Source organism: Sciurus carolinensis, chromosome 8 (assembly GCF_902686445.1).
Source record: "Sciurus carolinensis chromosome 8, mSciCar1.2, whole genome shotgun sequence".
NCBI lineage: Eukaryota > Metazoa > Chordata > Mammalia > Rodentia > Sciuridae > Sciurus > Sciurus carolinensis.
The window spans coordinates 21582458-21597048 of NC_062220.1; the positions used below are offsets into that span (position 1 = coordinate 21582458).

A 14591-nucleotide genomic window follows, 5' to 3' on the forward strand; every position below is an offset into this window, starting at 1 on the left:
CAAATGATTCATCTTATCAGGTTTGCTGGGGAGTAGTTGAGAAAATAGTAGAGACTCTTCAAATGAAAATAGGGAAAAAGTGTGAGTGTTCAGAGTGGAAACATTTGCTAGAATAGAAAAATCCATACATCTTTTTCTGAGTTATGGTTTATTTGAGGTATATGGTAACTTGAGAGAGTCAGGAAAACAAGGCAAAGGGAAAAAAGAGACAACAAAGTAAAATTCGTAGTTAATAATATCAAAAGGAAGAAATAAATTATTTCAGTTATTCTGTTAATAATTGTGACAGAACAGTTACCCATGTTAAGATCAAGGTTCCTAGATTGTTAATACACACACATTAAGCATGCACGTACGAGCTATACAGTATTTATATTAAATGCAGTTAAGACAAAAGTAATTTGTTGTAATCTTAATAAAGGTTAAAGATCCATGGATTAGCAAAGCTGTACCTAACAAAAAGAAATATGAGAAAAGGCACAGTCAAAGGTGAAAAGCTCTGAAAAGAATAGCAAAGCACAATTATGTAATAATCACCAAACCAGTTTGAAAAGACAACAGTCATTAACCTTTATGTGTCAATCAAATTAACTCAGTGTATGAATAAAAATGATTAGAAATTTGAAAACTACTGGACTTAAAGAAATAAAGAAGGAATTTGTGGAACCGTCCTTTTCTTAAAAATGTTTACTCTGGGTTTGATGGAGGCGCATGCCAGGCTTTGATGTTGAGTATCTCACATGAGAAGGGTGGGGGCAGGTTAGTTGGAGTGTTCATGTGCATCTTCAGGGAGCAGCGGGTCCAGCCACGACACCTCGGCCAGCTCTATAGTCAAGAGGCCAACTGCTGCTGGAGGGTGACAGCTGGCACTTTGGTTCAAGCTGGAAGGTCCTTTGAAATAAAAGAGAAGTATGGACTGTGCCCCTCCACAAACTTTAGAATGGCAATGTCGTCTCTAAGGGTTCCTACGACTTGCCAGTGACATAATTTCAAGTATGTGTCCTGGCAAATGCATCCTGTATGAAAAAGCACTCTTCAGTGCAAAACAACGTAAAAGGCTTGATGTCTGTGTGTATATGTCAATATACTGAGATTTCCTCTAACTTAGAGTCCTCTTTGTGAGAACCCACTCATGTCTGTCAGGTTGCCACCATTTCACATTGTCATCTGCCTAGAGCAAGGACTTGATAGTTTGCCCAGTGGGGACCAATGAAGGGTTTTACCTGAGATGCCTGCATTTGTTCTCAAGTTCCTTTTTCTTCCAGCTGAATTCATGGCTGTGCTCCTCCAGCATCTTAGTACATAGCAGGTGTACCACTCTTTCAAGGAAGGATGCTCCAGGCCAGGATGCAAGGGGAGGGCGTCCATATTTTCTAAACAAATTTTTAGTAGTAATAGGTCATACATGAGCTTTTTCTTCTCTACCTTCTATAAAACAGGTTTTATCCAAACCCTATTTATATGGCACATTTTAATGGTTGGTGTCTTTACCTTCTCTACCATTATTAAGCTGTATTTTGACAATTATGACAGTTGGTGTACTTTAATATAAAAAGTTGATCATCTTGGTTCAAGATGCCTCTAAATATTCTGTTCAAGCCAGACAAAGATGTGGCTATAGGTCATTCTTAGTAGAGGAAGATGTGAGTGCTTTAGGTTTTATAAATTCCTCCAAGGGAGTTTGTGAATTGTTGAGGGAAAATGGGTGCAGGGGCCGTGCCGTGTATATGGCGACATTAACTTGTGAACCAAAATCAAAATACTTTGCAAATATAAATGTACTTTTCAGCGCAGTAACAGAAAATATTTGTGAAGAAGGAGGTCCCAGGAAATCCAGGGTGGGTGGTATTTTGTTCCAAAATGAGAATTGAAAAAAGAACTTAAGGTACAAAATATAATACAGTGTGTAAATAGGAGTTCATCATCTAGAAGGGAGAGATGAAGACCATTTAGGATTATGGTTATGAATAATCCCCAATTATAGTTATGGGCTTCTAGTCTGGGGCTGTGTTCTTTTTCCTTCTGCATCATTTTGAAGCTAGCTACTCAAGCAAATGTACAGACTGTGACAAAATTTTAGTGTGAATTAAAGAAAAATTATGTTTTTAGATTGTTCATGTGGAAAGGAATTTGTTAGTCAGTTTTCCGTTACTGTTAGAAATACCTGAGATAATTAACTTGTAAAGGGTGTGTTTATTTTGTCTCACAGTTTTGGAGGCTCCAGTCCATGACTGGTCAGCACGGTTACTTTGGACCTGTGGTGAGACGGTTCATCATGGCAGGAACATGTGGTGGGGTGAAACTGCTCAGTTAATTACCAGCCACAAAGCAAAAGAGAAGAGGAAGGGACCAGGGTTCCACACCCTAGTGACCTAAAGACCCACTAGACTCTACTTCTTTAAGATTCTACTGCTGCCCAACAGTGCCTCCCTGGGGACCAAGACTTTAACATATGGACCTTTGGGAGACATTCGAGGTCCAAACCACAGTTGAAGGAAGCCTCCCTTGTTAAATTGTGACTGCCATTTTAGGTAATATTTGCATAGAAAATAGATGACCAGAATTAATGTCCTCTAGCTCATTTTCACAACCAGGTGTTAATGCTGGTTAAATACTATAACTTAGTATATGGTTTGCTAGATTGTAGATCATTCTATCTTCTAAGACAATGCTGTTTATTGCTGAATTATCATTCTATAAAGAATATATTGCTGGATTATCATTACATAAAGAGTACCTGTGTTTCATAAACCACTGCAGTATGCTCCTACTTTATTCATTCTTTATTTTCATTGAATGCCTACCAAGAGCCAGACACTACCCACTGTCTGTATTATAGTGGTACTAAGTTTGATCCTTGGCTTTGTGACACTCAGTAAATTAATTATACCTTTTGTAGGACTCAGTTTTACGTATTTTCTCTATGCCTCAGCTTCCCTTCTGAAATATAATAATCTATTCAGTAGGGTTGTTGTGAGGATTAAATGAATTACACTTAAGTGCTTAGAACTGTGTGTGGTATGAAGTAAACGTAAGAAAATATTAATTCTTTATCTGTCAGACAGATATCATGGACAAGCATGGTTATATTAATGCGTATTCATGATTATGGATTTTATATTGAAATATCATGTACATTTTCTTCCAAGATTTGAGACAATTAGTGCTAAAAAATGTTAGGTATTCTGTGTACTTTTATTTTTGTAAAGTTATAGATGGAGAACTGTATACTTATTCTATCATTATTTTAATAGTCTAATAATTAGTTTGTTAGATTACCCAGCTCAGCTTTTCTGTTTAAAAATGAATGGTAAACACTATTTCAAATGCTAGTTCAGCATGTTCTTACAAAGTATGATGCATTAAAATAAAATTTATCATTAGCATTGAAAATGACCTTTGAGGTTATAGTTACTCATTTTTCTCTTCCAGTGTTTGAAACGGTCTTTCTGAATCAAGTACACTGCAATAGTTTGTAGATGTTATCTGTATTTAATGACCACGGTTCAATTTTAGATAAATCATTTAGTCAAATAGTTTTATCTTAAACAATTGCATTTTCCCATTTATTCTTACCCATTATCTGAGGTTCTTATCAACCTTTTCTCAGTAATATAATGACCCTATATATTAAATTATAAAGTAATTTTCTAAGTTAGAATCATATAGAATTACTTATGTGTCAACCTACATGAAGATAAATCTGAGTATTTGTGAGTGGTCAAATGAGCAGCATTTAGATTCAGTGAAACTTTTAGGGCTATTGGAAGCCTTAATAAAGTGAAAACAAATTAAAGCATTTCAAAATAGCTATGAATACTAGAGGTTTAAAAACTGTCCTATATGGTCATAAAAATGAATAACAGAATGGAAACTAATTCTTGTAGTGGGGCTTACTCTTAAGGAGGTTTAAGAACTATGGCATTGGAAATCAGACCAGGGTTTTTCTTGCCTCCGGTGTTGTCTCAGCCTTCTATTGTTAAAAATAGAGGTAGGGTTGCTTCTCTCTTGAAGTATGACAAAGTTTAGTACATAAAAAATGCCTAGATAAAGTTATCTTTAAAATTCCCCTTCTACTTTCTTAAAACCTTTAAGTTCTTCAGAATGAAATCACACTGGCTGGTTTTTACTCCAGGACTGAAATATATAGAACTGGATTGTATATCAGATGTATATGTGAGTTGAATATATATGAGAAGGTTCCCCACCCCCTCATTTAGAAGGATATGTAATGATATTCATTATAGGAGATTGGGCTGATTTTTAGGAATTCATTTTGCTGGTGAATCCTAAGTCTCCCACCTGATTGGGAGAAAAGCTGAGTTGCTAGGGCTTGGGGTATATGGGCAGCACCAACTGGTATTTGTTTCATTAAGCTTTGGCAAGCTATCCAATTACTTAATGCAAATAAGAAAAGTTTACACTAAACTCCTGCTTCTTTGCTTAAAACTCTAGAGAATTTAAATGAGGGGAGATATGTATTTAAAAGCAGGAAATTTAAATGAAACTTAAATCAGGGGCTTAATGTAGAATAATATTAGACCATGAGATCTAAAATAATAAGTAGGAAATGCCAATAAATAAAAAGGAGAATGTGTTCGCTCAGATGGTGGGTGTGTTAAGTTTTGTTTGGAGATGATTCTTAAATCTTTGGAAACTCAAGTTAATAATGAAAGACTTATTTGGTTCCATGCCTTCTTTCACCTAACAGAGCAAGTGAAGTGTTGCCTCCTGTTGGCAGGGAGAGTGTCACTCTTCTTCCCAGGGAAGTGTTTTGAAATAACATGGCTCCTGATGTTTAGATCCACCACTGGGCAGTGGAGTTCACAGAGGTCCAGAGAGCAGGGTCATCTCATTCGGCTGAAAACAAGAAAAACTGGTTGGCTACACAGACATCTGTCTTTCATAGATGGCCAGTGAATAGAGTATCTTGATGGGATCTGAAACCAAGGGGATCAGAGAGAATCTCCAGAAAGAACTGGGAGCTTTTGAACATATAAGCAGTTTTTCTTTGTAAAGTGGTGTACTTCATTAAATGATTTAAATGACTCACTGGAAGAGGAAACTTATTAGAGGAACAAATTGCTGTAAATTAATGTTTTGGAGGGGAGGGTTGGAGAGACGGAGGAACAGTGCAATTTGAAAGTTTCTAATCTGTAGCTTTTACTTCGAAAGGCACTTGACAAACCTCAATTAATGCACCATTTATCTGAAACTCTGTACTCCAAAATAATCGGAAAGAAAACCACATTCTTTGTAGAGGCCATTTAAAATTTCTGGGACCCTTTGAAGGTCATCATGAGACTCTATAATTCTTTCTAGGTGTTTCTGGACTTGATTGGCATTCCCTCTGCCTAAGACACTTTCTTCTTCCCTATGTAGCTCAGTTAATTCCCTTTAGACATCAAGTCCAAAGCACTGCCACCCTTGTAGGGTCATAGCAACCTTATTTAAAAATAATGCATGGATCATTTCTAACTCTTAATTAAGCTTCATGAAGGCAGGGACTGTGTCTCTTCCTCACCACTTTATTCTCAAAAACCAGAACAGTGTCTGTCACCCAGTGATCATCGACAGAGTGAATTTGTGAATCCCATTTACTCTTACCTAGTGTACCATTTTTGTTAAGTAGTGGGAAGTCTAAGAATTAGTAGAAATGTAAGTGTTCTTTGAATAAAAATTTGGAGATGACACCTCTCTGTTTCATATATCCCTTGCTACCATCTTTTTCAAGCATTTTTATGGAATGAAAATAATATGTTTCAGGTATGGTGTTTGTAAAATGTATAGCTTCAAGGGATCTTAAAATTATGTAGTTCAGCCATCAAATTTTAAAGGTGAGAAAACTGAGGTTTATTAGATTCTATAGCTGAGTAGCTAATAGGAAATGAGAATTTGTTCTGGGTGCTTCTGCCAAACGCCCAAACATACAGAATTCTATTTTTTCCACTATCACTGTGCAGAACACAAATTCCTTTAAAATAAACTGTTTGGGAATTTGAGCAGTTCTATTTGTAAAGATAAATGAAAGTAACTCTAAGAATTTATTAAGAAAGAAAAATAATTTTCTTTTTAGTGACTTTGTAGCAATCTCAGATTCTAATCAAACTCAGTTAGATGTGGATGTTACAAGAGATCTGGAAGGTTCACACCCTTCTGTTGTTGGTCATTTGCTGTAGTCTGGCTTTTATCACATATCACATATGTACTGCATGTATGTTGGACAAGGGTCCAGCTTGTCTTTCTGGTTGTTTCATACATCCCTCAGTCTTCTGTTTTCTGTAGCTTGTCTTTCATATTTGTCTGTGTTTAGAAATATGCTATTCAATCATTCGTTGATGCTTGCATATTTTCAGCAAGTTTTTATTGAGTGCCTACTATGTGGCAGGCATGGTTTTAAGTACTGATACATAGCAGTTAACAAAACTAGACCCAGTTCCCCCCTTTATGGAGTTCACAGGCAAATGGGAAGAGAGAAAGAAGGGGAGAGAGAGGGAGAGAGACACACATGGGAAAGGGAAGGGCTGCTAGTGTCTACAAAGTAAATTTTCTATTTTCTATTTTCTATTAAGAAAACCTTGATAATAAAAGTAAGGCAAAAAATTGGGAAGAGAAACTGTTTGGTGGTCACAGTGTGTTTAGTGAATTTGGGGATTTTCTTCTTCTCAGAAAATCTCTGCTTTCTCTGTATTCCTGACCCTGTCCTGGGTAGTGTCATGGCTACTGTTGGCTGACACTTGCTGATGCTTGTCATTGGGCCAGCTTCGGGCTGCGTGTTTGTTTAGGAGAACGCTATGGGTGGGCGTCACCTGAGTTCATTTCCTCGTGAGAATAATAGGACTCAGGGAAGTTAAGAGTGTGCAGCTAGCAGGGTGCAGCCTGGACTTGGACTCAGGACTCCAGCTTCACAGTTCATTCTTCTGGGGCAGGTATGGCAAACTAAGTAGCCTGGATTTTTACTATAACATTGGAGATTTTGTGCTTATGTTTTTGTTTACTTGCCAAAAATTTATGATCTTATATTTAATTTGAACCACTTATAACTCCATTTGTAATTAAAATTGAAATATAAATAAACTCATTTAGAAAAAATAGTTTTTCTTAAATAGTACTTCAAAATTTGATACACCCAATTACGTGATAAAATATAGTTTATACAATTCGTTTTTATATTTATGAATTAATAATGTCATTTTTTGTGATGTGTGTGTGTGTGTGTGTGTGTATGTGTATGTAAATTGCCTAGTACAACACTTGGCATGTAGTAAGTAATCCATAAAGATAGTAATGTTATTATTTTATTTCAGTTTCCAACTCACATGTAAAATAGGTAATGTTTTTTACTTGTAGTAATATACTCACAAAAGTGCTTTAAATGCACAGTTCTGTAATCTGATTTAATGACCTCAGCACTTATCAGTGCAATATCCTCATGTGGACCACTCCATTTTGATGTCACTTTCCTTTGGTGTATTGCCAGGATTTGTGTATTGAACTGTGGTTCTCAAACTTGACCATGCATCAGAACACCTGGAGGGCTTCTTAAAAGACCTTCAGAGCTTCTAATTCAATAGGCGTCACCTGAGTTCATTTCCTCGTGAGAATAATAGGACTCAGGGAAGTTAAGAGTGCGCAGCTAGCAGGGTGCAGCCTGGACTTGGACTCAGGACTCCAGCTTCACAGTTCATTCTTCTGGGGCAGGTATGGCAAACTAAGTAGCCTGGAGGTGTGAGGTGGTGTCCAAGAACTGGCGTATCTAGCAAGTTCCTGGGTGATGTTGCTGCTAGTTTGTGGACCACACTTTTAGAACAAATGCTCTGGGAAAGTGGCATGACTTGAATTCTTGCTGTTCTCTTGCATGTCCAGTGGAGTTTGATGGACTCATGTAACTGGTGTTGCTGAATTTGTTGTGTGGTCTTTATGAAATAACTTAGAGAAATTTTGTTCCTGTGTGCATCATTGTGTTTGTTGGTTAAGGAAGTTTCCTAAAGGTTACTCAACATTAGAGATTTTAAAAGTATAGGTCTTAATTTGTTTCTGTCATTCTTCTTTCTTCAAGACACAAAACCACACAGGTTTGTTTTTTATATGAAAAGCGTAGAGTTTTGGAATATATCTTATTAATTTGTTTTTATTTTTTATTTTTATTTTCGGGACTAGGAACCGAACCCAAGGGCACTTAACCACCGAGCCAGATCCCAGTCCTTTTTATTTTTCATTTTGAGACACGTTTCTCAATAAGTTGCTTTGGACCTTGCTAAGTTGCTGAGACTGGCTGGAACTTGGTATCCTTCTGCCTCAGCCTCCCAAGCTGCTGGGATTACAGGCGTTTGCCATGGTGCCTGACTGAAATATATTTTATTAAACAATTTTGTGTTATTGATTTCTGAGAATTCCAAAGTATCAGGATGATGTGGCAATTAAAAATACTAACAAGAAGTTTTTTTATCTTCTTAGTTTTTTCAAGAATCTTTTTAAAGCTAAAATTTGATAGGCTAGTACTGAGTAAAATTTGGTGCTCATCATTTCACACTTATTATATCATTCAGTTTTATACCAGTGTAGCAATTTTACCTTTTCCTTTTAAAGCTTAGCTTATACCTTTGGGGATATGATGGTATAGAAGAGTTATTCTATCAAAGAAGAAAAGGCAATCAGAAAATCTTTGTCCATGAGATTAGACTAAAATGTTCTCTCATTCAGTGATTACTGAATGCCTTTCTCTGCCTGGCAATATGGCAAAAATCGGTGCCAAAGTAATTTATCTTTATCATGTACAATGAGGGGTTTTAGTGGATTGTAACTTCATATGGTCTAATTGTGTGATGAGGTTACTGATAAACTTAATGCAATCTTATGCCTTGTTAATAGAACTAGCATTGTGTTTGGATTCAGAGAGCTGAGGTTCTGTTGTCTTTTTTGCTAGGCAGTGTCTGGAATGCTAGGTGTAGTTTGGAGCCTAGAGAAGCATTGGAGTCATTCCAGAAGTGAGTTGCCTGCTATTGAAAGGGGTTGCCATATTTGCATATGAGGATCATTGGAAAGTGGGAGTGATATGTTGGGCCATAATATATCTTCATTGTGTTACTAGCTCATTCCTGCTGTAATGTAGCATCCATAAGCACAGGGATCTGTCCACCTTGAGCACCATTATGTCCCAGTGCTTAACACAATGCCTGATACGTTTTCAATAAATAGTTGGATTGAGTCCATTTTAGGGGGAGAATAATCATCAACCTTCAAATATTTGTTAACGGGATACAAGAAAATATTGAAGATGCTAAACACCATATATAGCATAGCAGATCCCCATGACTTGTTAGTTTTATTACTTAAATTTCTAGAAGATAGATGGGAGTACCAGTGGTGAAATTTTTAGTTGGGGAGATTTCAGTTTTACAGAAGAACTTTGTAAAACTTAGATCTGTTTGACAAGTCAAATCAATAAGCTGTCTCATTGATTTGAATTGTTTTCTCAAATGTGTGGGTAGAGGCTGCATGAGAATTTACTTTGGTACCAACTTTTATAAATTGTGGGCCAAGATGATTTCAGCTGTTGACACTTAACAATGGTATGTATCTGTACTTTTTAAAATTATTTCATTTAACAAAAAATAATGTCAACTGATAAAATGTTTTTCTAAGTGGACCTTTCTTGTCTTTCCAGACTAAAGCAAAGCAGGGACCTGGAGCGAGAGAGGGCTGCTGCTAACGAGCAATTGACCAGAGCCATCCTTCGAGAGAGGATTTCCAGCGAGGAGGAGCGTGCCAAGGCCAAGCACCTGGTGAGTCCTGAAGCTTGATAAGTATTTCTTGCCTCCAAGGAAATCCTGGAGTTTGGAAAGAGCTAAGTACTCTGTGCCACTTTTATTGTTGAGAATATTCATGTTCTCTTTGCTTCTATTTTCTTGGGTTTACCTTTTTACAAATAACAAAGATTAACCACCAAGGACTTGAGGTAACTTCAGAAGTATTGAAAGAAAGACCAGCTCACAGACAGGCAAATGTATTGTGCTGGGCTGTTGGCATTTTTCTCTTTTTGAGTTTTATTATCTTTGAAACCTCTGGGGCCAGCTTCCCAGCCTTCTTTGTCTTTCTGCTGGCAACTACCAGATGTTCATCTGGGAAGATTCCCTCGAAGTGAGTTAAGGTAAGTCAGTTACTCTCTGGGCTTTAGGAAGGGAAAATGCCAACCAAGGGCTTTATGGAACCATCTTTTAATTTGAAGGGAACCAGTAATTTTTAAAATATATTTTTTATTTTTAAAAAGATACATAAATGTCTTTTCAAAAAAAGATTGTTAATAGAAGGAAGAAAGTTTAAAAGGCACCCCTATGGCCGTCTTTCTGACGTAGCTATGGTTTACATTGGGGTATGTTTCCCTCTAGGATATTTTTTTCTAGGTCTATTACATATTTAAGAATTTGGATAATGCTATATATGGTGGTTTTCATCTTGAATATTTTCTTGTATGACAGGTCATTTTTTGGAAATGTGGTTTTTAGTGGCTGAATAATATTCTACCTTTGATATTCAACATAAATTCTTAAATGATTGTCCATCAGTAGGTAAAAGTGGAACTGCTCTGGTTGAAACCTGTGCTCTTGCCTCTCAGCCACTGTATCAGCCTTCTTAGAATCCCAGATGTGACTCCTCAGAACCTTGGTTCTCCAGGAACAGTCCTCAGTGGACAGGGAGACACCATATTGTTGAGGACTTTTGAATGCCAGAGCTCCTAGTTCAGCAGGCTGTTGGGAATTGCTGAATTTTTAAAGAGAAGGGTCAGTTTCAGTTCTTTCCTAGCCTGTCTGTTGCTCTGTTTTGCAGTACTTATTAATACTGAAAAATATTAATTTTAGGAAGTTTGATATTTTTTCTTCTCATTTATTTTAAAATGACATATAATAATTGCACATATTTAGAGATTCCAGGGTGATAACTCAGTATATGTATACAACATACAAAGGTCAAATCAGTGTAGTTAGCATTTCCCTCTCCTTAAACATTTATCATTTCTTTGGGTTGGGAAGCTTCAAACACTTCTTTTTGAGTTCTTTGTGAAATGTGTAATAAATTGTTGTGAACTATTCTGTGCTATTCTTTTTGTTTTAAACACATATTTTTTAGTTATCAATGAACCTTTATTTATTTATTTATTTATTTATTTATTTATTTATTTATGTATATGCAATACTGCGAATCAAACCCAGTGCCTCACATGTGCTTGGCAAATGCTCTACCACTGAGATACAGCCCCAGCCCCTCTCTCCTATTCTTTACCTCAGTCACTTATTTGAAAAGCTAACCTCTGACCAGATGCAAGTAGAGAAAAGAAAAGAAAAGTTAGTATTATAATAAACTCATTTCTTCAGTGACTGATGCAGGTCCAGGCTGCATATGCAGATGTTAAGCTAGAACAGAGGTGACACACCCATAAAGAAATGTCAGTGGGCTGACTGGCAGCCACACATTGAGTGGGACAGAGAGTGTAAGTGAGTCACTGTGGAAGGGGAATAATTTCGGAATTAAAGACACCAAGGGTTGAGTAATCTAATTGATGATTACACCTGCTCTATGTCTAAGCTGAAGAGTTTTTTGAGGAAGTATGAAAAATGTTAGGCATGTGGGTTGAAGGGTCATTTCCATGCTGGTTGCAGTCTCCCAAGTTGAAGGCTAAGGATGGAGTAGAAAGGAGGGTTAAAAGTGCTCATGTTTGAAGAAGTTGGGGGAGGAAAATTCTTTTTCCAGTGGGCAGAAGAATCTTTGATTGGCATTTTCTCATCTCCTACTTTTTGGCCTTTTGCATCTTATTCTTGAGTTCGAATATAATGTTTCATTCACTTAGTTTAAGATTATAAAACTCAAAAAACTCATTAAGTACACACGAGGGCACACATGGCTAGGTATATAAAGAGGGGAGTGTTCACAAGAAGTATGAAAGTATAAAAGATTTATTTAGAAGTAACTCAAATATTATGTAGTTTGGGTGGAATAGTGTATATTCAGCCCATTTTCTCTTTTTGCCTAATAAATCTTGTCTATTGTTCATTTTTATTTATTTATTTACTTTTGTTGTTGTTTAGCTGGTCAAGCATAAGAAACTGATACAGTACATTCTATTTTGTAGATCTCTTTCTTACTGATTCTTGGATTTTATAGTACAGATGGCAAATTACAGTACTCCCTACTTCTAAATTTCACCATCTATCACAATATTGGCCAAATAGAGTCCTCAAAGCACTAAGGGAATAAAAGTAGAATTTATATAGTTGAATGCTAGCTGATTCAGAGGTCTTTTCCTAACTTCAATGTTCTTAGACATTTGAATGGTATGTTATGGCCCATAGATGCTTATGGCAATTAAGGTACTAGATAATTCCCAAGTTATTTACCATATTTCTCCAATTATCAATATTTGATAATATAGAAAATATACCTATTTATTGAAAAAAGATGAGAAAATGAATCCAAAACATATTAAAATCAACTTAGTGTCATGATGCAAAGATAATTATACTAATATTCCTGTTTATTATTTAAATAGTTTTTTTACTTGCCACCAAATTTGTATATTTTATTTGTATGTGTAAATGTATAACCCAAAGACAGATTATAGTGTGTGTATTTTTATACTCTTAAATTAGAAAGCTTTCACATTTGAAGACATTTATACCGTATGGCAAAAGTTTTTGCATCTATAAACGTGGTTTCTGTGTGATCACTTTTTAACGATTGAATGTATTTCAATGAGTTTTCCCCCTAATTATTAAGCCTATACAAGGATATTATAGAAAATTTTTAAAATATAAAAATTACTAAGAAAATAATAATGTCATCTATCATTAATGGTTAGAGGCACAAAGTTCTTTCTGTCTCCCCCCTCCAACTCCCTCACATATATATTCCATGTAGGCTTTAAGTTTTCAGATTCTGCATCCTTGCACTCTCTGAAACAGAGTTGTGGTGTGGTGTGAACTGTGAGCCTGCTCTTGTCCCATACCCCTTGATTCCCAGTGGAGGGGTGGGCATCTTCCAAACCCACAATTCATGTGAAAGTCACCCCAAGGATGTTAGCATTATCCTGCTGTGAGTGCTGGTCCCCATTGCTGCCATTCTTAACCCTAACATGTGGGGCTTTTAGAATGATGGCCAAACATTGGTTCGTTCCTTTTTATTTAGAACCCAGACCTTGCAGCCTGCTAGAAGAGAGAGTTGGGTTTCCCATATTTGAAGTAATTAGAGAGCAGGAGAACCGGGATGGGGGTTGAAGGCCACAGGTTGAGCATCCCTTACCTGAAATGCTTGGGACCAAAAGTGTTTTGGATTTTTGATTTTTTTGAGGATTTGAAATATTTATCCTAATGTGATATCTTGAGGATCGGAACCCAATCTCAAGATGAAATTCATGTTTCTTATACAACATATGCATATAATGTGAAGATAATTTTATCCATTGTTTTTAGTGTGTCAGTGTTTTGACTGTGGTCCATCACATGAGATCAGGTATGGAATTTGCCACTTGTGACATTGTGCCAGCACTCAAAAAGTTCTAGATTTTGGAGCATTTTGGATTTTGACATTGTGTGCTCAGCTTGTTCTGTGAAATACAACAACCCCCTTTCCCCCATTCTTCCTACTCACTAACAATTGGCATTTAGATCACTGTCCCCATAATTGTGAGTCCAGGCTTCTCCTCCCACAGCTGTAAAGCAGCTAACTTTATTACAGAGTCAGGATGGCTCTATCATTGAAGTTTGGATCAGATCAGAACTCTCCCTGTTGGAAGAATTGCTTTGGGTGGGCAAGCTGTTACTTCCATGCTAGATCCCAGGAAGAGTATACCAGCTCCTCTATCCTGCACTGACTGGTGCACATATTTTAATCAACCCATTTAATCCACCATCCTCTAGTTATTTTACTTGCCTGCGTAAGTGAAATTCATGTTAAAGATGTGCTGCTTAAAAACAGGAAAGCACCTCTGTAAAGAATGAAGACTGAAAGGACAGGACCAAGAAACCTCTGAAGTTAATATTACTTGACGTTTTGTGTATTTTTAAGATCTTGTACGTGTTATCTGTTATTTGCTGTGTTATTGTAATTTTTAAAAATTTAAGAATAATAGCTTTTTTTTTTACTTGTAATTACATTTGATTTCTTTTCTAAAATGATGATTAAAATTTTGATTCTTTTTTTCTGTTATTAAATTATGTTGGTTTAATGTTAGTTATGTCTTATTATCCATCACCAAACTATGCAGTATTTTCTTTTTTTTTTTTTTTAAACCCAAACTTAAACGTAACCTTCAGTTTACTTACATAAAGCAATATTTATTTAAATATTCTGGAGCTTGTAAACCTGAACGTGAAATGGTTTTCTTCACTTTTAGGACAGGTGTTTTATTGAATGTTTATTACTATTTGAAAATTACTGGGCTAGGTACTAAAGATATAGAAATGAAAAGACAAAATGTTCTTAAGAAATTTGCTGTATAACGTGGGGTCTACTACATTAAGAATAATGCTTGCAAAGGCTATATCTGTTATAAAGCCATGCTACTCATAGTCTTATGAAAATCCTCATTTTTTTTGAAA

At 36.2% G+C, this 14591-nt stretch overlaps 1 protein-coding gene across 2 annotated transcripts in view; it reads left to right on the top strand.

Annotated features, from left to right (window-relative positions):
• Positions 1-14591, top strand: part of Chchd3 (coiled-coil-helix-coiled-coil-helix domain containing 3) — a 269393-nt gene that overhangs the window by 89073 nt on the left and 165729 nt on the right. For both annotated transcript variants that reach the window (XM_047562734.1, XM_047562736.1), the window contains exon 4: positions 9668-9785. In XM_047562734.1, coding sequence (XP_047418690.1) covers positions 9668-9785 — 118 coding nt within the window. The remainder of the gene's footprint in view (positions 1-9667; positions 9786-14591) is intronic.